Consider the following 25627-nt stretch of genomic DNA (forward strand, 5'->3'; position numbering starts at 1 on the left):
ACATATTAAAATACATACATATTTATTTATATAAAAAATCGTATCATAAGCTGGTCGGAATATATCTGATTAAAGTAAGAGGCTTTTATTAAACTGATTTATTAATAAATAATTTTCTTAACAACTTAACCGACTTATTTGGACTTTATTGTATTTCAATCCATGTACAATTTTATGATTGAGAGAATTCTATTATATTATCATCATACGGAAAACTGAGCATATACAATACACAAAAACCTGAAATGAAAAATAAAATACAAATTAAAAATATATTTTTTAAGATAAGGAAGATGTTATAATTTTAAGTAAATATTTAACTAATATCGGTCGAACATATTTTAAACTATGCCGGAATAGCTTCATTTTAGCATTTATTTGTCGAGATGTAAGTGGATTAGGATTTGTTTGTATACCCGTTTGTCATTCCGTTTACTACACCTCGAAATATTCACTGAAAACCCCATAAAGTATACACTGGTGGCCATAAATAAACATATCGTGCTGATTTCTTCATTTTTAAATCATTTAAGAACAAAAATGCAAAATTCATTTTTAATTAAAGAATAATGTGTGAAAAACGAAATTGACCCAATTTTTGTATGGACAAGCAACTCTACTGTACAAAAACAGATGAGCTCTAAAAAATATTAATATATATATATATGTATATATAGAGGAAGTGATGCAAATGTGGTATAGGTTGGTAATGTAGTATAGTCACTTTTTTGTAAACTGAAAATTTTAGAATAACTGAAACATGTTCTATAGTTTGCTGTTCTCAAAAAAAATAAGATAGCAATGATCTGTTTAATTTATTTAACTCACGTTGGGAATCAGTATCAAAAATGAAAATTTTCATGAAATTGACTTTTTTCGGTTGAAGTTTAAAAATAATTTTTTGTTTTACAAATGTATTTTAATATTTATTATTAAAGCATTAAAACAATTAGTAAGTACTAAAAGTTAAATAATATGCGCGATTGCACCACATATTTACCAATTTAGGGGAAAAAACTACACGTTTATTCGGTAAACACAAGTGCAGGTAATGTGGTATACCTTGAGTCTGCATGAACAAAAGCCAGCACAAGACAAAATATCATTACTATTTGAAACATTTGTACTCTACGAGAGCCTACCATAAATCACAAGGATGAAAAACAATGGCTATGAGTTTTAACGACTTGCCCATACAAAAATTCAATATTGTCATGTGTAGACATTATTATATAATAAAATTAAAGTTCTACTCAACGTATCCGTCAAAAATCTCAACAGACATAAATCTCGAGCTAAATTGCATTCATTAAAAACAATAAATTATATAAGATATCAATTGGGAATGATAATTATACTATACCACATCAACATCATATGGTATACCACATTACCTGCACTTTTTTTTAAATCACTTTTTATGGAATTTCAAATATTTTCTCAAATATCTCTTAAATTGTTAGAATAATATTATTTTCAAATTGATACATGGAAAGACAACACACGTAGCATGTTAAGTGTAAAATTTCATTTTAATCGGGTAAAAAATAAAAATTTGGCAATCTAAAAACAAATGGGTATACCACATTTGCATCACCTCCTATATATATATATATATATATATATGGGTAGAAACAAATACAGTGCACCTATATAGCCGACAATTTTCATTGATTATAAAAATAATTTATCACAGAAAATTATTTCCGAGAAATATTCCCTGACTAAATCAGTGATTTCTCGAGTTATAAGTCGGTTTTATGCATCTAGATCAGTAGCGACAGTTCATCACGAAGGAAGGCTGCAAAGGTACATCAGAACGTACTAAACATCACATTGTCAGAGAAGTAAAAAAAAATACATTTATAAGTTCAACGGAATTGGTGTTTGATATAACCTTAGGAACAGAGCATCGACGAAGGAATCCGACTCAGTGGAGAAATATTATATTCTCGGTTGAATTAAAGTTTAATATTTAAGGCTCGACACGAACATTTTTTTCAGTGAGAAAGCTAAACGGCATATACATTAGAACTGTCGGTATTTTGGGGAGTTTGGGCACGTTTACAACCGAATTAAATGTATTTTGAATTCCACACACTCGGTAAAATTTTTCTAATGTAAATTTGAAATCAGAATATTTGTACGTACAAATGTTTAAAATTTCTACATCCAAAATTTGAGGGGAATTAACAATCCCACAAACTAAATACAATTTTATAATAAGCTGGTAGCATTGTTTGTCAAATCGATGTATTGGTAAAATTGACTGGTTCTCTTCTCTGAGCCATAAATAATTAAGAGACGAACCAACTAACGAAAATGCAGAGAGAAAACAACAACATAACAGCCATTGAAGAATGTTTATCTTAATATTGTTTACGAACAGTTCTGTGCGTATGTCTGTCTGTATGTTTGTTTGTTCGCTCGTTGTGTCGGTCGGATGGCTTGGCGTGCACCCAGAGTCCATATGTTTGGCGGAAGATAAAATAACAACCAGCTGGTTCTTTTCAAACAAAGTGAACACACCAGTAAATGTCTCTCGCAGCACCTAACATTCGATGTTTATAGAAGTGTGACTGTGTGCGAGTGGTTGTGTGTGCGTGGTTGTTGTTTTTGTTTTGTATCTACATTTGCTCATTTCGCTTTCCTTACTGCATTTTCACATTTCGATACATTTATTGTTGGTTCTTATAGAACGTTTGTGTAGATGTGTGTGTGAGGATGTGAGAATGGGTGGTGATGGTGGTGGGTAATCGTATGTGCCAGAGTGTGTGTATGTGTATAAATCTATGTGTTCAAGTGTTTTAAAGTATTTTTTAGCACTCTTCTGCTTTTGTTTGGTGGTTACTTTTCAATTATTTCAGTACAATTTTGCGCGTCGAAAGAGCTTAACAACAGGTGGTTGGTTGCTTTTTGTGTTTCAATACTGGTCGCTGTTCGTTCCTTTTATATTTTTGCACGAATTATTTAATTAAAGCAACAACAACAACGGACACAATAGATTTATTTTAGAAATTAGGCAAAAGTGAACAGTATAAGGAAAGGTCTGGATACTGCAGTCCTTTCATCACAATCTACCCCAAGTGACCAAATGTTATAACCAAAGTACAAAATTAAGGTGCCTCCTACAAACAAGTACAAACACAACAGCAGCAACAAGAAAAACAAAACCCGTTCTGGAAGTCAGTCAGCTGTTGGCTATTTTAGCAAAAAAAAACAAGACCCACACACACTCACACGCTTACGAGGAAGACGAAGAATCATTGACATTGATTTGTTGTTGGCTGTTGGTGCTACTGAAAATTTACTTGTGCGAAAGTGTATCCCAATACAAATATTTATTTGCCTGTCGACCTGGCTGAATTTGGCTTTTCCTAGCAGCGGGAAAAAAAGAAGTTACTCTCGCGCTCTCTTCTGTTTACTTTTGGACGATTGCCTGCCTGAATGGCTGTCTCTTCGTTGTGTTCTCATAGCCCCTTGCTGCTGCTGCTGCCGTTCCGACTTAATCGAATGTAAAGAAGTGTGAACGTGCGGATCGCCATCATATCAGCTGGTTGTTTGCCTGGTTTGCTGAACTCACTCTGCTCTGCAGTCTTGTTTGGAACCGTGACCATCGCGCACAATTTCACACTGGCACACGAAACGGGTTGTAAGCGAATTTTGAAGAACTGAAATAACAAATTTTGATGTAAAGAAGAACAAGTAAAACTAAAAAAACGAGAACAAGTATTTTTCCAAATAAAAATAATAAGTGATAAATTAACGAAAAAAAAAAAATATAAAAATATTCCATAAACCAAATATGGCTGCAAAAAATATTCATTTTAAATTGTCATAAAGAAATTAGCTGTGTTAGTTGTTTTTTTTTAAGAAAATTGAATTCTGACGTCATCGATCGCTGTATTAATTTAAAGTGTTGGAGTCACAAAGCCAGTAATGGCCAAATATGCCTTACGGAAGTAGACACTGAAGTGACACACGTCTCAACACCCGAAATCACAAAGAAAAAAAAAATAAATAAAAAATAAAAACCAAAGTCAACAAGAAATCCGATCGTTGTACAACCGACATCAATCAATACCGGAACACCGCCAGTAATTCCCCCCGCCGTCTAATTGTTAACAAATCCAAACAAATCCGATGAAAATGTAAATAAATGAAACGCAACAAAAACATTGGAATCAAATCGAAATGAAAATAATGTGTATACCAAGTGAAATTGTGTAAACGGCAATAGAACGACAACTGAAACAAAAGAACCAATCGACAGAGAACAAAAGTCGATATATTCATTTATTTTTTTCAAAACACTTCTAATATCAGTTCAAGTGCGTGAGTGCGGCTGTGAATTAATCGTTAATAGTAGTAGTACAACATAACAAAAACAACAACACGAACAAGAACAAGAAGAACAACTACAATCATTGTCTAATAATGAAGCCACAATCGACAACTAAGAAGGTAGCCCCCGATGGCGGCTGGGGATGGGTAGCCTGTTTTGGCGTAAGTTTGGTCAATGTAAGTAATCCACGTCTATCTCTCTCCCCCTCTCTTTCTGTCTGAAACGAAGCGAGAACAAAGAACAGCAAATCGCTTTGTCTGCGTTTTTTTTCTGTCATTTATGTATGTCTGCTACCGGTTCTTTCTCACCTAGTTATTGTTGCAATCACCATCGTCAGCAACAACAACAATGTTGCTTACCATGTTACCTGTCGCTCCTGGGTGATGGCAGCACAAGGGATTTCTTCTTCCAGTCTGTAATTGGGAAAGGGTGTCATTTCTCTTGAAGCAGTTATGATGATCACGCTCGTGAAACGTGATTTCAAAAATCAAATGGAAAAATTCCATTCTGTGTTTTGCTTTGTTCATTTATCCAAATTCATTTCAGTTTGTTCTTTCGTGTCTTCTTTGTATGAGGAACAATGATGAAAAAAGAACACAAATGAAACAAAACATTTGTATCCGTCATACAATAGCCAGAACCACCCAGTAAACATTTCCTCCAGCATATCGCATGTTCATAGAATTTTGGGAGTAATCCAATTCAGAATTGGTGTGATATACATACATATATTCTGCAAAAGATGTGTTTTATTTATGGCTGTTTTTGGTTTCATAGATTTATCCGTTTTTTGAAATGGAATGTGCAATTAAATATCCAAGAGATCGTGGATGCTCCATATAGAGGATGCACACGCAAATTGATGAAACATGCAGAAAAGAATGTCTGTCCGTGGGTCTGCAGCACATTGTTGTTTTAACTCAAATGTTAACAGGAAATCAAAAGTGAAACAATGGATTGCTTACGATTTTTTTATTTTTGTTTTGTTTTGACGACGTAGGTAACAATACACATATTTATATTTACACTTTCATACGAATTCTTTCAAGGACAATTCACCATCGAGTCTTTCTGCAATGTGCATCGATTTATTAGTCCCTATTCACTAATTGCTAAGCGAGAGAGTTCTTCTACCTACTTAAATGTTGTAAGAAATTCTAATAGACACTGTTGGAAATTTCAAAAAATGAATGCTAATGACAAATAAATTTGTAGTATTTGGAAAATAATTACAAAAGTGTTTTGTAGAAAAGATCCTAAAAATAATTTTCAGAGTGCGTCTATGTTTTAATTGTGCACATACATGGTAATCAAAGGGTTAAGGCCTATTAACTAAACGTTAGTCGCTCATTTATACGTTGCAGGATAATTCAATTGAGCTCTTGAAAAATCGATGGATATAACCTCAAGAACAGAGCGTAGACAAGCTATGGTAGCAGGCCTACATGCCCGAAAGCTATCAAGAAAGTCCTTTTATTCCTGAAAATAATCGAAAGGCGTATTGCCTCTCGCAAAAGCTCATATTCGACTCGGTGGGGAAATATTATGCTAAAATTAAATATTAAAAACTCTGAGAGGAAAAAATTGCCGTGAGAAACTCAAAAATTGAAAGGATCAAGCCACAGTATTGCAAGGGTACTGGGAAGCTTGTAGAAGGGCAATGGTGGTATTGGATTGTTCTTCATACTATGGAGTTCGATATATTTACAAGATTTAAAGGTAAAGGTTCGGATTGTTTATACAAATGTGTTGGAAAACGCTATGGTTCCCTTCGCTGAAGAAAATGTACCGTTTGATTTGGAAGGTTGTGGGAGTCATTTCTAAAAAAAAAACTTTCACTATATGTTTATTTTCAGTTTTTCAATTTCAGTTGTTTTAGCTTTGGCCACCAGTGTATATGTGTTTATGTATATTTATATATAATATGAACACAAAATTGATCTTAATATTTCAAAAGCTCCCTCGAACAAGTAATTACACTATGGAAAAGTTTCTGAATTTAATGACGTTGGCGATACCTATCTATTTTTTTTTTTCAATTTGGAAACATTTTATTAATTTATTCCTATTTCAGTTGGTGTTTTAATATTCCATTATTTAATAATAACACTGTGCTACAAAATAACAAAAAAAAATTTCAGGGGTTCTATTGTACCAATTCTGTTTAGTTGGAGTCCCTGGATCACGAAAATACCTTTGTTTTTTCTGGGTCACTTCGAAAATTAATTTTATAACGGTAAATATAGAGAAAAACGTGGTTTCATGGATTTTCCATTTGAAACTTGAATAACTTATTTACTTTATAACGGATTTATATTATTCTTTTTTTCTTTCGAAGAGTACAAATTTTCCTTTCAAACAAGATATATATTTGGTAAATCGGTTGAGGATTGGCTGAATTACAGCGCTTGACTGAGTTACAGCGGTTGAAATGTGAAAAAATACGCATAAAATGACAAAATTTATTTTTCTTCGGACTGTACGATGAAATTGTGATATCAAGCCATATAAGTTTTATTATATTGCGGGGAAGAAAATTAAATTAGCTTTCGAAAATGATAAAAATCAAAAAAAATCGGTTAAAAATGGATGACTTATACACATTTTTGTATTGATTATATGCATATTCTCTAAAGGAACTATGGGTCTATCTCGTTTCCTTTTGCCTGTTGCAAACATAACGGTTTCTAACAGGAGACGATAAAGACACATATTTCCTTTGAGAATATGCATAGAATCAATACAAAAATGTGTATAAGTCATCCATTTTTTAACCGATTTTTTTGATTTTTATCATTTTCGAAAGCTAATTTAATTTTCTTCCCCGCAATATAATAAAACTTATATGGCTTGATATCATAATTTCATCGTACAGTCCGAAGAAAAATAAATTTTGTCATTTTATGCGTATTTTTTCACATTTCAACCGCTGTAACTCAGTCAATCCTCAACCGATTTACCAAATATATATATTGTTTGAAAGGAAAAATTGTACTCTTCGAAAGAAAAAAAGAGTTATATAAATCCGTTATAAAGTAAATAAGTTATTCAAGTTTCAAATGGAAAATCCATGAAACCACGTTTTTCTCTATATTTACTAAAGGTATTTTCGTGGTCCAGGGACTCCAACTAAACAGAATTGGTACATTAGAACCCCTGAAAAATTTTCGTGTCGCACAGTGTAATAATAATAAAAAATGTTCGTATTTACCACAACACGTTTTTTTACCGATTTAAATGATTTCATCATCAATGTTTGACAATATCCCATAAGCACATTTGAAAAACGTGAGATTCTAAGATTTAAACCGGTCTTTTAATGGTAAATCAATAACAGTCTGGTATGCAGAAGTCCAAAATTTAAATGTCTGAAAACAAATAAAAAATACAATTAAATAAAAAAGTATGAATTTTAAATTGTATACCATTTTTATTTAGCAAAATTTGCGCGGAAAGCGAACAGTTATTTCAGTGGTTAATGCCCTTGATGCTTTCCAGCAGAATTTTGCAAACAAACTTCTTATTCATTCATTCTGTTTGCATTAAATTTAGGTCGATTATTCTAGTTTGTTTTCTTTTCGTTATTTGTTCTAAATCGTTGGGTTTATCAGAAAAACAAACACGTATTTGGTTCGAAATCGACGTCTTGAATCTTAAAATTGTCGCTGATTGTACGTTCAATGTCAATTAACTGAAGTACCTACCTCTGGCTACTTGCGATACAAATGTTGATAGCATGGTATTTGCCAGAGCCGTATTAATATTTGTAGAACTGTTTTGTTTATCTTTCTTAAAGAATGAAAATAAAACGAAACAAATTCAATGTTTTTGAGAGCTCTGAACTGTAGATAAATAACATGACAAACACGATCAATTACTTGTCATGATATTTATAATAGATATAATCAAACAGATTATTTGGTTTAATAAAATTAAATTATTGCAAATTTTATTTATTTTTTTGTTTTTGACTACAATTACAAGAAAGTGTATTCGGAATGGTGCATTTTTAATGGGGAATATTTATTGGCAAATTCCATATGTTGTTTTTGGGACACTGAACTTGTTTGTATGTTCTCAGAATTGATATTCATTGCGGCACTTCAGTAAATTTATTTGAAAGTAAATCTACACGTAAGAACAAAATTATGCAGACTACTAATATGTATGGTTACATAGAGTATTCTATTGATACTACAACATTGCTCAGATTTGCAGACCTGGCAACTTCTAATTCAAAGATTTTTTATTAGAACTGTTATATGTCAATTTCTTTAGTTTGAGTTACATTTAATAAGACAGATAACATATTTACATTCCAGAAACTAATATTACGAAATTTTGAAAACAAAACAGCTTTGTCAAAAAATGCATAATGGAAACAAAGACGACTGTCTAAAACATCGTACCTTTGGCCAATTTTAAGATATTTTTTTTTCAACCCTCTTGTGTGGACGAATTTCTAGTTTTAGCGTCCAGTTTTAATTGGAATATAAACAAGGACAAGGACTTATTAAAAATATATATAAAAATCTATGAATGAATATGTATAGACATACAATTCAGTGTTGCATTGTGTAATTGCACACACCATTTCTTATTTTTCATTTCTTTCTGTTCTCTCTTTTTCGTTATATTCTTATGTTCAAAATTCACTTAAGTAAATGCTGACATTGAAATAACTAAAATCAAATGAAAAAAGCGACGACGACAACCTAAAAAAAATCTTCTAACATTTATTGCGTCGTACAGCGAATAAAATTTGGATTTTAACAGAACGACCAACCCCACGAGAAAATACAGCGGTATTAAAATTTTGGGTACAGCAGATCTTCAATGTATTGCCAAAATTTAGTAATAGCGGCGAATGACGAGTCAGTCTGCTGGCATTCATGACAGGCCGTCAGCCAACTGCTGCATCCCAAGTAAATCATTTTATGGTTGTTGTTCCGTTTTTTTTTTTTTGCATTGAAATAACTAAATGTGGACACCAGGCATGGTTGGCTGCTTTCTTTGTGTCTGCTAACTTTTTTAGTCATCTGAGACTCGAATAAAAAATATAGAAATGTTGTTGGCGGTATATTTCGGTACACATACATAAATGACAATAATTTTTACCAATAATTGCAGTAGTGAATTTTAAGTCTTTACGAGGGCAGCTATGTATAGTTGCAACGGTTTTGAAATATTATTATAGTTTCTGATATCCCATTTTGGATAGTTGACGCATTATATGAACTGATGAAAACTTGCTATGTCCACCTTGCCCTTTTAATTGCTTACAATTCTCCCACTGTGTCTCTCAAAAATTGTCTATTGTAGGTAGCATTGTTGCCAGACAAATATACGAGTGTGTTTATTGAATGCACGTGTATATCAGACACTCATATATTTATTTATTTACGCTTTTGTCTATCTGTTTATTATTATACAGCCATTTCTTATCATCCAACCTAACATTGGCTGGATTCATTTTTTCCTGCCTTCTGCGTTTTTTTATGTCAATTTCATGAGACCATGTGGATCAAGGCGAAACCACTTTGCTAATATTTAACTTAGCAACATAACCAAGCAACCGACGACCAACCAACCAACAGCGGTCAGAAAATAAATGCCTCGATAATCTAATTTATGTCAATATTTCTTGTTGTTTCCTCACCTATGGTAGCTACTTTTCGAGTGTTGGCACGCATGCATCATGCCAAGCTACCCTCATGGAAAAGTGCATGTAAATATATGTTCTCCATTTGAATGTCCAAAACAAAATTGCCCAAAAAATAGTTATTGTTTTAGGCAATATCTCTCCTTCACATATATATATATATATATATATATAAATTACGTGTATGATCGCTAAACTCAAAAACTACTGCACCGATTTTTACCAAACTTTATTTATTGTTTTAGGCAATATCTCTCCTTCACATATATATATATATATATATATATTACGTGTATGGTCGTTGTTCAAAAACTCTCTACTGCTGAGACGAAAATAAATTAATTTTGACAGCTTGAAAATATTTTAAAATTTTCAAACTTTTTTAGTAATATTGAAAAACTTTAGTTTTTATATATATAAATTTTGTTATCTACATAATGCAATGTGGGCTAATTAGCGTACAAAACAAGAAACAAATTTGGGGACACTCAAACAGAAAATTCTCCAAATTTTTATATGTGACATTTGAATTTAGAAAATATAAAAATGCACGAAAATAACAATATTTTCAGAAAAAATGGAAAACATGAATTAAAAGTAAATAGAACTACTATATCAGGAGAAAGAGAATTAATTTTTCTATCCATATGTGATTCATGAAAAATTTGGTGTAAAAGGAAACAAAAAGTTTGAAATAAAAAACTCTGATAACATGAATTAAGAATAGTGTTGTATGAACGGGTTAACAACGAGAGCGAACTACGTTGTTCGATTGCCCGTCAGAACATGGCATAAGGCAAGACAACGTTTGCCGGGTCAGCTAGTTATATTAAAAAAATGGATTGTGAATATTATGAATCTTAATTTGAAAGTAGATTGCATATATTAGCAAACATAATAAAGAATGTGTTATGAACATAACAAAATATAATCAATCCCAAAGAACGTGTTTCAAAAAAATTATTGTTTTTTAAAAAACTACGTAAAACCACATCGTCCTCATTTTTGGCAACAAAAAAAATAATAAAACAAATTCCTATTCCTATTTCAGTAGAATCGACATATTATGGGCAAATTGTTTAAAGGGAGTTGTAGGGGCCCGGAATTCAACACTATAATTATTTTATTTGAATTTCACAGTTTGTGTTATAATCAATCTTATAAGAAAGGCAATAAAAAGCTTGGAAAGAAAACAATTTTATATTATTATTAATTCCAATAAATGTCCTCAACTTCGTTATCATCTCCCTGGTTACAGATTAGGCATTCTATAAGTGTTTGTCTTAAATTTTATGACTGGCAAAAATAACCAAAATTTACCAACAAATCCTCGAGTAATTAAAAACTAATAAACGTATATTTTGATAATGTTCAGAGCAGGGGAATGGTTTTACACGAACACAATCTGTTTTTGGTTTTATACGTTTTTCCAATTCTCAAATCTTAATTTGTTTTCTTTTTTGCTTTGTTTGAATATGGACTTTGTTATCAGGTAGAAAACACTAAAAAATTAAAATTGAATTTGTTCTTGTAATCCTGGGCACGTGAAAGGTAATTATAAATTAGCCCCGTCATAGGTCGACATTGAACCTAGGTCAACTAGTTTAAAAGAAGCGATAACAGTGTTAGAATAACACCACAAATATACTGACTTATTTCGTCGAGTGTATTGTTTGTTAGTTTGCTTTGGCTCCGAGATTTGTTCAGACATTACCGTTTCCATTGAATTCAGATAATTTCTAATTGAACATTATTACGAAACCGAAATATTTGCACATCTCGGTTTCTTATCAGTTTTGTTTTGTTTTTCCGTTTCTATTATTATTATTTTGTTTTCGTTTCGTTTGGTTTTTTATTTTTAATTGTTCACTTTTTTTTTTGCCTCCGCCCCCATGCTATCGACACGGCAAGAGATAAACGATTGCAAAAATATCACGTGAATGGATTTTCAGAGCAAAGTATTACCTCGTATTTCGATTTGTTTTTATTGGCATTCTATGTATGCCGATAGCTAACAACAAAGACTACTTAGATGCATGCATATGGACAATTCGTTGTCGATCTATTACTATTGGCAAAACAACTGTACATTCAAGTTAATAACAAAATATACTAAATAACATAAAATTTGAAATTTTTGTACGGTGTAAAATCCAATATGCAATTGTCCTCTAATATCTAAGGATTAAACTGCAATAATAACATTTAATAAATTGTTACGGATATTTTTTCGGAAAATATAGTAATATTCCTCCTCAAAATATGATCCAATTCAAGGTGTATTTAATAAGGTGTATGCATCAGATACAACAACAAATATTTTACAAAAACAACATTGTTGTTATAGAAATTAAATTGTCATGCTGACAATAAGTTTTTGACAAAAATAAACAAAAACAATTATTAATTTATTTTTGTCAAGAACTATTCTTTGAGGAATAATTAATAAATTTGTGTATTCTTGGGTTATTAGCGGTTTTAGGTCAGAGAAAAATAAAGTTTAAGACCTGGTCGCGATTAATTTTAAGTTTCCCACATGCAGCCCATGGCCCTTTTTGATGTTGTTTATATTGTGAATTACAATCTATTTTTTCTATGGAGTGGCTTCAAATCTTGCCTTCTTAAAGAAAATTTAAGAACATAAATCCCCGGCCAAAGACTAAATCATGGAAATTGTGTTGACCGTATAAAATCTTTCCATATGCGTATTTAACCTCCGCCGAGGATTGTGACAAGCACCAAGGGCCGATTCCAATATAGGCTAACATAAACTCCTCGATTTTATTAGTAGCTGGGATTTATGGACAGATTTCCACACATAACATAAAATATGTGGACCAATCGGTGAACGGGGTTATAACTGATTTAATCCTAGGTTTCCTTTCTGTCGGCTTATATGAATGTAGTTTTCTTGAATTTTTATTATTAAAAAGCCTAAATTTAAAGACCATTTTTGAAATCGAAATGTTATTGAAAATGTTTTTGACAATTTACTTTACAAACAGAATAGGAAAAAGTTTCAAACCATATGATTGTCACTTACACCTTATTAACCCTTTGAGCCCCGAATTTTTTTCCGTAATCATAGAACAATTTTCTGTTCACAGATTTAATGCAACTATCCTAGATAGGATATGGACAAATTTTGACATTGCTACATCCTTGCATTCGGGAGATACAGTAATTTTTTTTCTAAAAATAAAAGCCTAATATCAAGAAAACCAAATGCAAAATCGACGAAAAAATCATTTTAAATTATTCTCTATATTCTGTTTTACAAGAATCAAAAATAATTCTGACGGCAGAGTTCGTATATTTCAAATAAGCGATTTAAATAATTTGGACTGTATACACAAATTAGTACTGTACACATTTTTGCCCTCTTCTCCATATTAAAAAGCTCATAACTTTACCAAAAATTTGAATTTTTTAGATTTTTCTTATGATATATGTCGTCCATAATCAGGCCTTGACGTATGCAATCCAAAGAATATATATCTACTAGCAGTATATTAAATATTAGCTCTAAAACATTTTGTTGCCTGTGGGCAACATTGGGCCACAAAGGGTTAAATACGCCTTGATCCAATTATTTTATTCAATAGAATAATTCAAAAATGAAATGGATCAAAAATGATGGATTTATATACAGGATATTTAATCCTCTGAGTTTCCAATTTTCCTATATACATAATTATTGTAACTGTCATAGTTAAATTTTGACGTTGCCACACCCCTTTCAGTGAGGGAGATACAGTACAATTTCAAGTTGTTAGTCAATCATAGATCATTTTTTATTCCCCATTTTTTTATTTTGAAAATTATAACTGTTATATTGTTTTGTTATTTACAATCATAAAAACTTTCGCTTTCAAAAGTCTACATCAATTTAATCGAGGTCAATCTGTAATTCATTCTCAACATACATACGAGTATATTTGTATTCAATTGTCTCCCGGTAATAAATGCATAATATTTGTCTACTCATATTTCATACCCAAATGGAATTCCAAATATAAAATTCGGAATTCTATAGTAATCTTTTGAAATCATCAAAAATAAATTAAAGAAAGAAAAAAACACACAATATTGATTAATAGACTGTTCAATAACAAATTGTTTACCAAATATGGGGATCATGCAATACGTGCATGAGAAATACTTCCATGTGCTGCTTCTCTCATTGGCGCTCGCAATCTCCACCAGATAAGAGATGGAGTAGCGATTGTTGCATTGAGATTCGTAAGTGTTTATTTAGCAACGATTGAATTGTTTTGGCGGGGTAATGATTAGAAGCTCAACATTCAAGAGGAAGTGCTCGCTTCGTATGTTCTCAATTCGGCCATCGGTATTGTATTCCCCATATCGTAGCGGCTTGAGTATGGACACAAACATATCTTGGGTGTAAATTATTTATATTTCCATTGTTTCCTTTATCGTATTGAATGCATACGAGTACAGCTCGAGTTCAACAACTCTTTGGTTGGATGTTGCAATTGAAGTCACGAGACTATGTTATCTGCACACTGCAGATATCGGGCAATATTGTTGTACAGATGTATGTGTATACATATGTATACGAATCTATATTCCAATAATGGTAGATTACACAGTAAGAACATAACGACACGAATTATAATTAATCACAAAACATTCACTTGTTTATTGTATTTTTACGATATGTTCATTTCTGCTTTATAATCATCACTTTTGTAAGTGATTTGATTCGATTATAAAATATAATGATTTCATCCCAGAAAAGGCACTGTCATGTCTAATTGTCAGTAATAATACATATCGATTTTTCTTGATGTTAATTGGAAACTTCTAGTCGTATTATTCATAATTCATTGATGATCACGCGTCTCATAACTGAATCCAATTGACACTATGGACAACAGAGTGACAGTCACCATTCAAATGGATACAAATGTTCCATTATAAATGAGCGCATTTTAATCGAAATTAATTAAAAATAATCGTAACTTTCCCATTCTGGGAACAAACAATGTATATATTCACATAACAGCAACGCCTGGTTAATAGGGTGTAACTCAATAAATTGACATTTCAATTACAGCTTATACATGAGTAACATTGTTGATGATTTTATGCAGCCCCAATGGATATTGCAAAGAGAACCCAGATTTTTTTGTTTGGTTTTTGATTGTTTATTTTGTTTGGCTATTTCCGTTCCACCCGTATATACAACACTCGCAGTGCTTTTTTATATTTACTCATAACTTCACTTTATTATTTTGTTGTGGGTAAAATGAAGGAAGTCGTCTAATTGATAGGCTAATAAAATTAATTTTAAAATTCCTTTATTGGAATGGATTTTGCTAGAAAATTATATCCATACGTAATTTCAGATAGCACACGCCGGCGGTATATTTGTCAAAATAAAGAAAAAATGAAAATATCAATGATTTATTATCGCAAATATGTATGTGTGTTTATCTATTTGAATTTTTGATAGTGATATCATAATAATAATAATTTGATGAAGTGATTTATTTATTTATTTTTTTTTTCGTTTTTTAATTCAAAACATAAAACAGTGTTATGGTTTATTTATGTTGGTGCTCTATTAAATTTAATAATATTTACAATATTATAAAAAGTGGAAATTTTCTAAAGTGGTGTTTATTATAGGTTTGTTCAATATTTGTGGGATGTCAAAAAATTAGATCAGATTGTTTTCAACTTCCTTGACGTAGGTTTGGAAAAAATGTTATAATTTATTATAATATTATATCCAATATATTATAATATATCCAATGCGGATCATAATCAGCATTGCAAGTCTCCAACTGTCCCATCATTTTAATAAATTAACACAAACTACTCAATCAATCAATCAGAACTACTAGTATTCATTTTTAAATATATTTTGTGAATTTTGCCACTTACGTTATAATTATGTTCATCGTGTTATTTTTTATTTATTTATTTCTTATTTGTGCAAAATATATTAATTTTTTTTCGATTTACATATTATATATTCGCCCACTTAATTAGCAACAGTAGATATTTATTTTGAGTTGCTAGATATCTCCGCTTAGCATGGGTATTCTGTTTATAATGTGTTAATCATTCAAATAAATTCAATTAGGCTAGGGCTTTGTATGTGTTTGTCATTTCTCTTGGTGTCTGTTGTTGACGCTTCAGTGTCGGCCTCTCTCCACTTTGTAACGAAAGAAAATAATATTAATTTCCAAATTAGCACTAAATAAATTTTACAACATTCGATTTGTTTACAATATAATTTTCCACTAGAATAACGGCATATGTCGTCGCCACAGTGGGCTATTAGTATTCATAATGTAAATCAGATGTATTTCGTTGTGTGTGATTCTAACATTTGAAATAATGTGGACCCACATACCCATTTTTTCGTGCACAGTATTATTGCAGTAGGATTGTTCATATCCTACCTAAATTGGTGGCATAGATTCTTATTGGACATTTAATTATTCTTTAAGCATTTATTCTATAAAAATCGAAGGTTGTATTCATACAATTTGAATACATAATGGTGTACAGATTGATTTCTTGACTGGGTTAATCGTTATACTATTACTTTTTTGTATTGACTCCACTGTCATCAACACGCATTTCTATGCTACTTATATACTTATCAACATATATATGTGAATCGTGTGAAAATCGTGTAGTAAATATTGTTTATAATTCAAAACTTGTTTTGTATATTTTTCATATTTGGATGTCGGTACATACAAACACACACACACACACCTGCAAATAAGCAAATTAAAATAAATCGACAATGAACTGTTTGTTATTTCTACACATGTTAGTCTTATGTTAAAATTAGCATATTTTTTACTTATATTAAATGTTATTGGAAAGAATTTGGGAACAGGCTTCCATTTTTATACCAGTTGCCTTACGGCTAACGAGTACATATAAACTTTGCAACGGCAAAAATGTGCCTCACCACGTTTCTTGGGACCAAATCCGTTTTAAACAACTTGTAGTCGATTCACAAATGTCCGTTCTGATACCTCAACATTTTTTTTCTTATATCATATGTATTATATTTGTATTGCCAATATAGAATAAAACCTTAGAATTTCCTAGAACCATTTTTGCAAATTTCATTTCCCTCGCTAATAGTTTTATTACAAGAATTTTTTGCTGGTCATAGTAATATAAACTATTTACGCTTTCATATGACATCAGTTTCGTAATAATGCGAATATCTGCTCAAAAATTATACGTTTTTTGATGATGGGCTTAAAAGAACGATGTGTCTGATTTGAATTATGTCCATCAATTTGTGGTTTTTCATTTCCAGACAATAGGTGACCAGCAGTAAATGTATTTCGGAACATCGTTGAACTCAGCGGTTATTTAAACACTTTTCATAAATTTTGCACAAATGGGTGAGGGCATTCTAAAGTTTTATTCCATATATAAATTTATGTTATATATCAAAAAATTGGCATTATGCAAAAATTCAAAAATGTAGAGTAACTTCGAGTAATGTGGACTATGCGTCTAATGTGGATCACCCCCATAATGAAAACAAATATCAAACTTGATTTTTAATAAATAATTGCAATTTTGAAAATGTAGTAATAAAAAATGTAGCTCTGATTGTAAAAGTGTGATTTGAGCATTTTTAGCACAATAGTCGAACATTTTTGCAAAATAGTCGAACACTTGGTTTTTCTCGAATATATAGAAGTTATGTGGTGTTTCTTGTTTTCTTTAATAAAAATATACGTTTAGCTGTAATTACAATAGCTGATTTTTAATTTTTATTCATTTTTGAAGCCGATAATTTTTTTTAAATAAAAATATTCAATGTCGGGTAATGTGGACCACTATAAAAATTGGGACATTTTCATGAGGAAGAGTTCCAAACATGGGCGCATTTAATATGCAAGGAAATATTCTATCCTCTGAAAAGTCGATATGCGAAATTTCAGGTGCTGCGGTTGGATAATGAAGCAAGGGCCTTCAAAATACCGCAAATGGGGCGGTACCCTTAAATTCTATTCCAAAACATGAACCCATATATTTTTGCATTCATTGTTACACAAGAGTACAATAAATTGAAATTTATCACAACCAATCCACAACCTACCTTTAACTTACTGATCCTCATTACCCACACATACTGGTCCACATTACCCGCCAAGTTTAGAGTTTTTTGAAATATAATGCAATAACATTTTTATAGACAAATATATACATATAATGTTTGACCTGGAATATATTTAGCCAACAAATCAACTATGTTGTGAAAACAAGTTGTTTTTATTTTTTACCGTTGATCGGCCATGTTTTTATACGATCATCTTTAGGGTATATATATTTGCAACGCAAAATGTTTCTTCGGACCGTTTCAAATCCGTATCATATAAATTTCTTCCAAACTTAAATAAAATTCGGTCCACTGCTTTTGGTACCTCCCACAAAAAATTGTGTAATTTGCTTCAAATTTATTTTGTAATATTACGCGAATGGACTATCCGATTTAATCCTGAACTTTGTACAACCTAATATTTTACCAAGCCAGTATATTGTTAGAAGATGAGACTTATCGGTTCACACCTTCTAGTACCTCCACTACCTGCGTACCTGGTTCGATGGGCATTATATAGCTCCTAGATTTCAGATTTGTTCGTTTGCCAAATAATGTTTACAAAAAGTTTTATTATTGCTATAATTAGAGCGAAAAATTAGTATTTACTGAAAACAACGCAAACAACAAACACACTTATTATTATCCTATACGCACGTGTGTATTATTCAGGTTTCACTGTTAATTCAAAACACGAGAAAGCACGTATTCGCACATAACAACCAAATCCGTGCAAAGGTAAAATTTTGGCATATTTATTCGTCCTAATGGAAACTAATTTATTCGGCCATTTAAGTGATTGCACACAACAAACATCCCGCCATCACACGATGAGATTGCGATAATCAAACCTTCAATTAACACCTATAAAATGTTGTTTTCATGCAATTGCTTCAATTAGATGGCGATAACTTTAAGAAGGTTTGTTTTTGTTCTTCTTCTTCTGGCCAATCAAACCATAATGGGCAGATGTTATGATTTCCCTTTCGTTTTAATTATATCAATAAAGGCGGTTCATATAATAATTTATAATATCATTGATTTTCAACAAGGAAAATAATTGAAATAAAAATGTTTATTAGACAAATAAATGTCTTTTTTGGTTTATATTGTAATTCCGATTTGAAATTCAGAGTAGCCATTCAAATGCAAAGCTCAAAGGAAAACCAGAACTTAGATTTGTCAAATGTTTCAACATCGACCGTGGATCTACATCGAAAACAACACAAATTGAATTAATCCTAAGCTAATGGCTTATCCCATTTTGAAACGTTTTGAAAAATCTTATCTTCATAACAACTACAATTCATTGGTGCTATTGTAAAGAAAACATTTAATGGAAATTGTTTGTCAATAACAATAATGTACGTCGGTAGAAGTTGTTGTTGTAGTACAATATAAACTAAACCGCATCGACGACAATAAATACTAGTTGTATCTTTATATAGAACGAACTACAGATTTGATTAATAAGTGTTGCTTGGCAACAGCGAACTGCCACATTCGATGATTGAATTTGTTTATTGGCTTTTGTTGTTAACGGTTTGCTTTTTTTGTCACATTTGCTGTCACTTGTTATTTCATAAACGTTTAAATATTTTTCCGCTTAATTGTTGTTCCGATTATTTTTGTTTAGAACATGATATATTGATATACACACTTCTGTATAATGAAAGAAAAAAATAAATTGTAAACATTGCATGTAAACTTTAAATACGATGAGACAGACAACAAACCCTGTCTGACATATAATCTACATCAACTATGAAGGGTAGAACAATTGACACATGCTACTTATGCACACAATGTGACAATTCACTTTTGATTCATTTTTTCGAAATTCATAATTTCACGTCGATAATATATAGAGTAATTTCAGGTAATGTGGACTATGCGTCTAATGTTGACCACCTGCATATTTTTGAAAATAACAACAATGTTATGTTCTGCTTGTAAATTTCTGATTTGAACATTTTTTACCTCAAGAGTTGAACTCTTGGTTTTCACAAATATAACGTTTTTAACAGGATCATTATTTTTTACAACAAAAATATACGTTTGGCTTTTTATAAGACAAACAATTAAAAAACTCAAAGTCTGCTAATGTGGACCACTATAAAAACATTTAAATATATAGAAAGCAACACCCAACCAGTTTTTTTTTTTTACTTAATGGCCTACATTACCGCACATCTGGTCCACACTACATTCTAAGACATTTATTTCGTCGTTTTGAGATTCTTTTATAGAAAAATACATATATAGTTGGCATTACATTTAAAGGGACTAAGTTCGTATTTTACAATTTTACAGGAGAGACAAAAAAGCCAGAGACTGGGATAAATTAGACTTAGCCTCTTTACTTTTAGATTTTTATTAAATCGATGTATTTTTATTATTGAACATGTTTATATGAAAATCTTAATTTCTAGAAAAAGTGGAGTTATTGTCACGTTAAACCGGCGATAAATAATAATTGATCTGGAATATGTTTAGACTACATATCTGATATGTTATTGAAACTGTTTGCTTTTATTTTTTACCGATGTCACACCTGCAATATCAGAAAATGATAGTCCACATTACCTGAAGTTCATCTATATCCTACATTTTTGGCTATATCCAAAGATTCATATTATAACCCTTAAAAGTTCTTTTAGAAGAATATTTTTAAAATAATAAATTTTAAGAATAATACACTGTTTATTTCTTACTAGCCCAAATCTACCTAGTAAAATTCCGGTATGTTCTCAATATAGGACTCTCTCACTTCGCACTCATTTGCTGGACTTTGCTGACAATTGTTACTAAATATGCGAAAACGGCATACCGTAGACGTCAGTATTTGTATATCTTTTCTCAAGCTCAATATTGTTTATTAAAAAATTTACACATATTTTCAATATTCAACTGATTTATAGTATCACAGTTCATCCTTAATTCCAATTTTTTTAAATTCTATTGTTTTCTTGCAAGGAAATCTTCACATTTTAATACAAATATTATTATGCATCGATTATACAAATTCGTAGATTCTCGATAACATGACTCCACCAAGCAGGTCTATATTGCATTCATTGCAATCAATCACAACAGATAGAGATACAGATAATGGCTACCAACTTATTGAGGAAATGGACAACAAATTCTACTTCTCCAAAAAAATAATTGATCAATCACTTGGCTGGCCAGTCATATCAAAGAAAAACGGTCTATTCTCCCAGAAGCAAACGAAATTATTGAAATTGTCATTCGTTTTGTCACGACCATCGATTGGTGAATATTAACCTTTCATTGCGCAATGGGTGTGTTCGTCAAAATTTATGACACGATTATAAATTAAGGCCAGTCGAAAGTTGTTTACAGTGCCTGAGCACTTTTTGCCATTTTGATTGTGAATATTCTATCTGCAAGCACTCGTACATACAAACATCATCTACAGAAATTTGTTAGTATGTAGGAATCTACTTGTCAACGAATTCATGATAAGAATTGTCCAAAAAATGTTCACACTGTGTTTGGGAAGTGAAGTGTTTACTAATGTCTGGTTGATTTGTGTAAACCCAAACATACATATGTATGTATGTTTTTTTTGTCAAAGCATTTCTACGCAATCACAACAAGAGTTTCTAAGTTTGGTGAAAGAATGGACGTTGTGACGTCATCGGTCGATGACATAGTGTCACAAAGTGAGCGATTGAGATAAGTAACTGAAAACTTAGCCATATTGATTGTCCATAGTTATAGAAATACATTAGAGAAAATACATTAGAAAATACATTAGAGTGCTCGAAAACTGGCATCAATCGGTAGTAAATTAGACCAATGTTCAGGGTTATGGTAACCTAGATATGGCCAGAATATTTTTCTGTCATATATTGTCTTCAAAATCTATATATCTGTTAACGAATTTAAAAAATTGGAATATATTTTTAAAACTATTCTCTCAAAAGGACAGTGCCACTAAATGAGTTCATTTAAATGTGTAGTAATTAAATAGGATAAGAGAAAACGTATATTCATTATTGGCAAGCTGCAATAAATATATGCAATTTTGAAATGATACTTGCACATTTTTCAAATCTAACGAAATGTGTGATAGGAATTCAATTCAATCTCATATATGTATTGTGATTCAGAAGCCTATTTTTACTGCATACTTTCGGGGGCTATGCATGAATTTAACACTGTGAAGAAATAGATCGATCTTATAATTAAAATAAAGAAATGACAATTAAATTAAAATAAACAAAGTTTACATTAGTCTGCTAGTATCTACAGTTCAAAGATAATATCACTTTTGTTTTCAAATGGCAATGCCTTATCTTTGAAATGTTCACATATTTTTCAATCAATATTTTTACTCTCATAAAACGCGTTTAGTGATATGTTTTATCATCATTGCGGTTATAGGTTTGCTCAAATAATCAAAGTTATCCAAATCAATCATAAATCGTTAAAGCTATAAAAATATGTTTTTTTTTTATTTTCTAGTTTTGCTGAAAATGCTCTTTTTATTGCTAATCGAATTGTTCGTGAATATTTTATGACACATTTTGCAATACAAATTTGCTGGGGGTACATTTATTTCTTTGATAAGAATTATTTTTAATAAAAGTTTTTTCTCTTTTTTGCAGTTGGCCACACGATCCATAGAGCCTTCATTTGGATTACTTTTTGGAGATTTATTACGTGATCTCGATGTAGGAACCACTGGAGCAGCTGTCATTATCAGTACTCTGGATGTGTGCATGAACTTTTCAGGCCTATTTGTGGGACCTTTGCTGAAGGAGTTTTCATATCGCAAGGTCGCCATAGCCGGGTCAATACTTTGTGCTTTGGGTTTGGCATGTACAAGCCCTGCATCCAGCATGGCCCATATTATTAGCACATATGGCGTCCTCAATGGCATTGGTGTGGGTTTGGCCACTTCAGCTGCTTTTGTAGCCCTCAATCACTACTTTAAACATAAACGAGGCCAAGCGGTGGGTCTATCTATGGCTGGCACTGCAATGGGCATGTTAATCATGCCTCAGCTGGTGCGAATTCTACTCGAGGCTTTCGGATTTAGAGGAGCTGTCCTCTTACTGGCTGGCATTGCTTTAAACGCCACTGTCGGTTCAGTTCTGTTACAGCCGGCTAAATGGCATATGAAGGAGGAAAAGGTTGACGAGGAAATGATGGCCATTGCTCCCATACCAGAATTCAAAGTCATTCAAGAGGATGGAACAGAAGAAGATGCTCTGCCCGAAATGAATACGCTGCTCTTCCACAAACATAACCAACTACAAAATTCGATGCGTAAAAATTATTCGGAAATAGCTATGAATACAATGAATGGTTCACGCATGGGTTTACCCAAACGACCTACCTTCCCACGAATTATGTCCTTGGCCGGTGTCCAATCGGCCGAAAGTGCATACATGTCCAATCACGATGTGAGCATGCAACTGAGGCACCGCAAACAATCTGTAACATCTAACTTATCATATATGGACTTCACCGGATCAATCCTACAAGTCCATATGAATGTGGGTGATGACGAATTCGAACAGAATGATCGCGAGCTGAAGCGGGTCAGCACTGCAACGGGAACCATTATGAGTGGCCATCGCGACTCCTTTATCAAAATGAAACCCACCGAAATGGAAAAGGCTGCTGATAATGCGGCACAGAACGAGAAAAAGCCAGGATTTTGGGTTCGATTTGCTGATCTCATGGATGTAGATTTGCTCAAAGACAAAATGTTTCTCAACATCCTGTTTGGCCTTTCGATTTTCTACGTGGCGGAAATGAACTTTAAAATGGTGACACCCTTCTTCTTCGCCGATTTGGGCTATGACAAAAAGGATGTGGCCTTTTGCCTTTCCATTACCGCCATTACAGATATTGCTGCCCGTATTGTTTTGCCACCAATCTTTGATCGCACTAACATTAAAAAACGTACCGTATTCCTTGTGTCCATTATATTTGTTGCCATCACCCGGTCAAGTAAGTATAGAAACCATTTTTGCCTGATGCAATATGTGAGAAAATAACTAAATGTTTTGTTTCCTTTTCCATTTGCAGTCATGGCCGAACAGACAGACTGGACCCAGCTGATGATATGGCTGTCGATATGCGGTTTCTTTAGAGGATCAGCACTCAGTAATTTTACGCTAACGGTTTCTGAGTACTGTTCCCTGGAGAAACTGCCGTCAGCTTTTGGTTGGCATTTGGTGGGCAAAGCTGTTTTTGTTATATGCTTTGGTCCCTTGATAGGTAAGCATTCCATTGACTGGAATATTCAGAATCAATTCTAACGATTTCCATTTGTAGGTCTCATTCGTGATGTTACTCAAAGCTATCCTATTTGCATTCATGCACAAAGTGTTTGCATTTTCCTATGTGGTATTGCCTGGGGCATAGAATACATTATAGATTACTCACGTCGCAGGAAGGTTCAAAATGGGGCGAACGGCGATGTCACCGATGCTCCAACCACAGACAACAAACAATAGTATAAATATACTGGTCCAGTAATGAGAGTCCTATTTATTTCAAAATTATTATTAGTTGTAGCATTAGACAAATTTGTAATTTTGTGTGTGTGTGTGCTAAGCCTTAACACACAATATACAACCTAAAATTCTCCACGTTCATTCTCATATAAGGAGTAAATATTACGAAAAGGCACGATCATCTCATTCACAAATAACATTTCAAAGTCAAATTACCGAATTTGAAATGAAGTAGTACTATTTCCATGTGGATATTTTCAGAATTAAGAAACGAAATATTTCGAGGTTTACACACGAATGTGTAAATAGTGCCCTGAACCTACTCGTTTATTTATAAAAATGTTGTTAACAATATATTATTAACAGTTTGTTACAGTATTTTTTGTAATAAATGAATGACTAAAATTTACACATTAATAATAAGATTAATATTTTAGCTTGTATGTGATAGTTCAAAATATAATAAATACTTGTAAGTGAATAAAAAAATTTAACTCTCACTTTAAAACATTCTATAAACATAAAACGAGCCTAACATCTGATTTATCGGCGGCGAACATGTGTATTAAAAACAAAAGCTACACTATATATAGGACATAAGTTTATTTTGATATGATATTAATGGCTGTTTGACTTAATTTGAATTTCAACAATACAAAAACATTTTATTAACAAAAAATGATCCAAGGAAGTGTGCCGCATAGAAATTGTCAGCAATTTGCGTAAATTATCGATAGTTAACTAACAATTTCTGTTCAATTTATTACTATGAATTAGCTAAACATTCCTGATAACTTTTTAGTTTAACCGATTTTAGATAACTGTTTAGTGGACACATCATCAATATGTAATTCTAGAATATGATATTATTTTATTTGTACTTTTCATTGCAGTAACCGTGGCAAAATATTTCGGTCATAGTACCAGTTCTATTAAAATGTTATAGTTCCATTCTAAAATCGTTTAATGTAATTTTAATAAATATCAAATCGAGGAAAATAACC

General features: G+C 31.9%; 1 protein-coding gene across 1 annotated transcript; it reads left to right on the plus strand.

Moving 5' to 3' along the window:
* The first annotated feature begins 4390 nt into the window (after nt 1-4390).
* Nucleotides 4391-24623, plus strand: LOC133332273 (uncharacterized). The gene is made up of 4 exons (XM_061540674.1): nt 4391-4521; nt 22761-24114; nt 24193-24384; nt 24442-24623. The coding sequence occupies exons 1-4, from the start codon at nt 4438-4440 to the stop codon at nt 24621-24623; spliced, it is 1812 nt and encodes a 603-aa protein (XP_061396658.1). The 5' UTR covers nt 4391-4437.
* Nucleotides 24624-25627: the final 1004 nt, after the last annotated feature.

Source organism: Musca vetustissima, unplaced genomic scaffold, assembly GCF_032173495.1.
Source record: "Musca vetustissima isolate MV318-11 ecotype Yass unplaced genomic scaffold, APGP_CSIRO_Mvet_v1 utg25509, whole genome shotgun sequence".
Classification (NCBI taxonomy): Eukaryota; Metazoa; Arthropoda; class Insecta; order Diptera; family Muscidae; genus Musca; species Musca vetustissima.

What these genes read in the sequence shown, in the direction of transcription:
- LOC133332273 (XM_061540674.1), top strand. Translation starts at nt 4,438, where the DNA reads ATGAAGCCACAATCGACAACTAAGAAGGTAGCCCCCGATGGCGGCTGG. An exon ending in TGTTGCCATCACCCGGTCAA is followed by an intron (nt 24,115 to 24,192) that starts GTAAGTATAGAA and finishes TTCCATTTGCAG; the next exon opens with TCATGGCCGAACAGACAGAC. An exon ending in ATGCTTTGGTCCCTTGATAG is followed by an intron (nt 24,385 to 24,441) that starts GTAAGCATTCCA and finishes TTCCATTTGTAG; the next exon opens with GTCTCATTCGTGATGTTACT.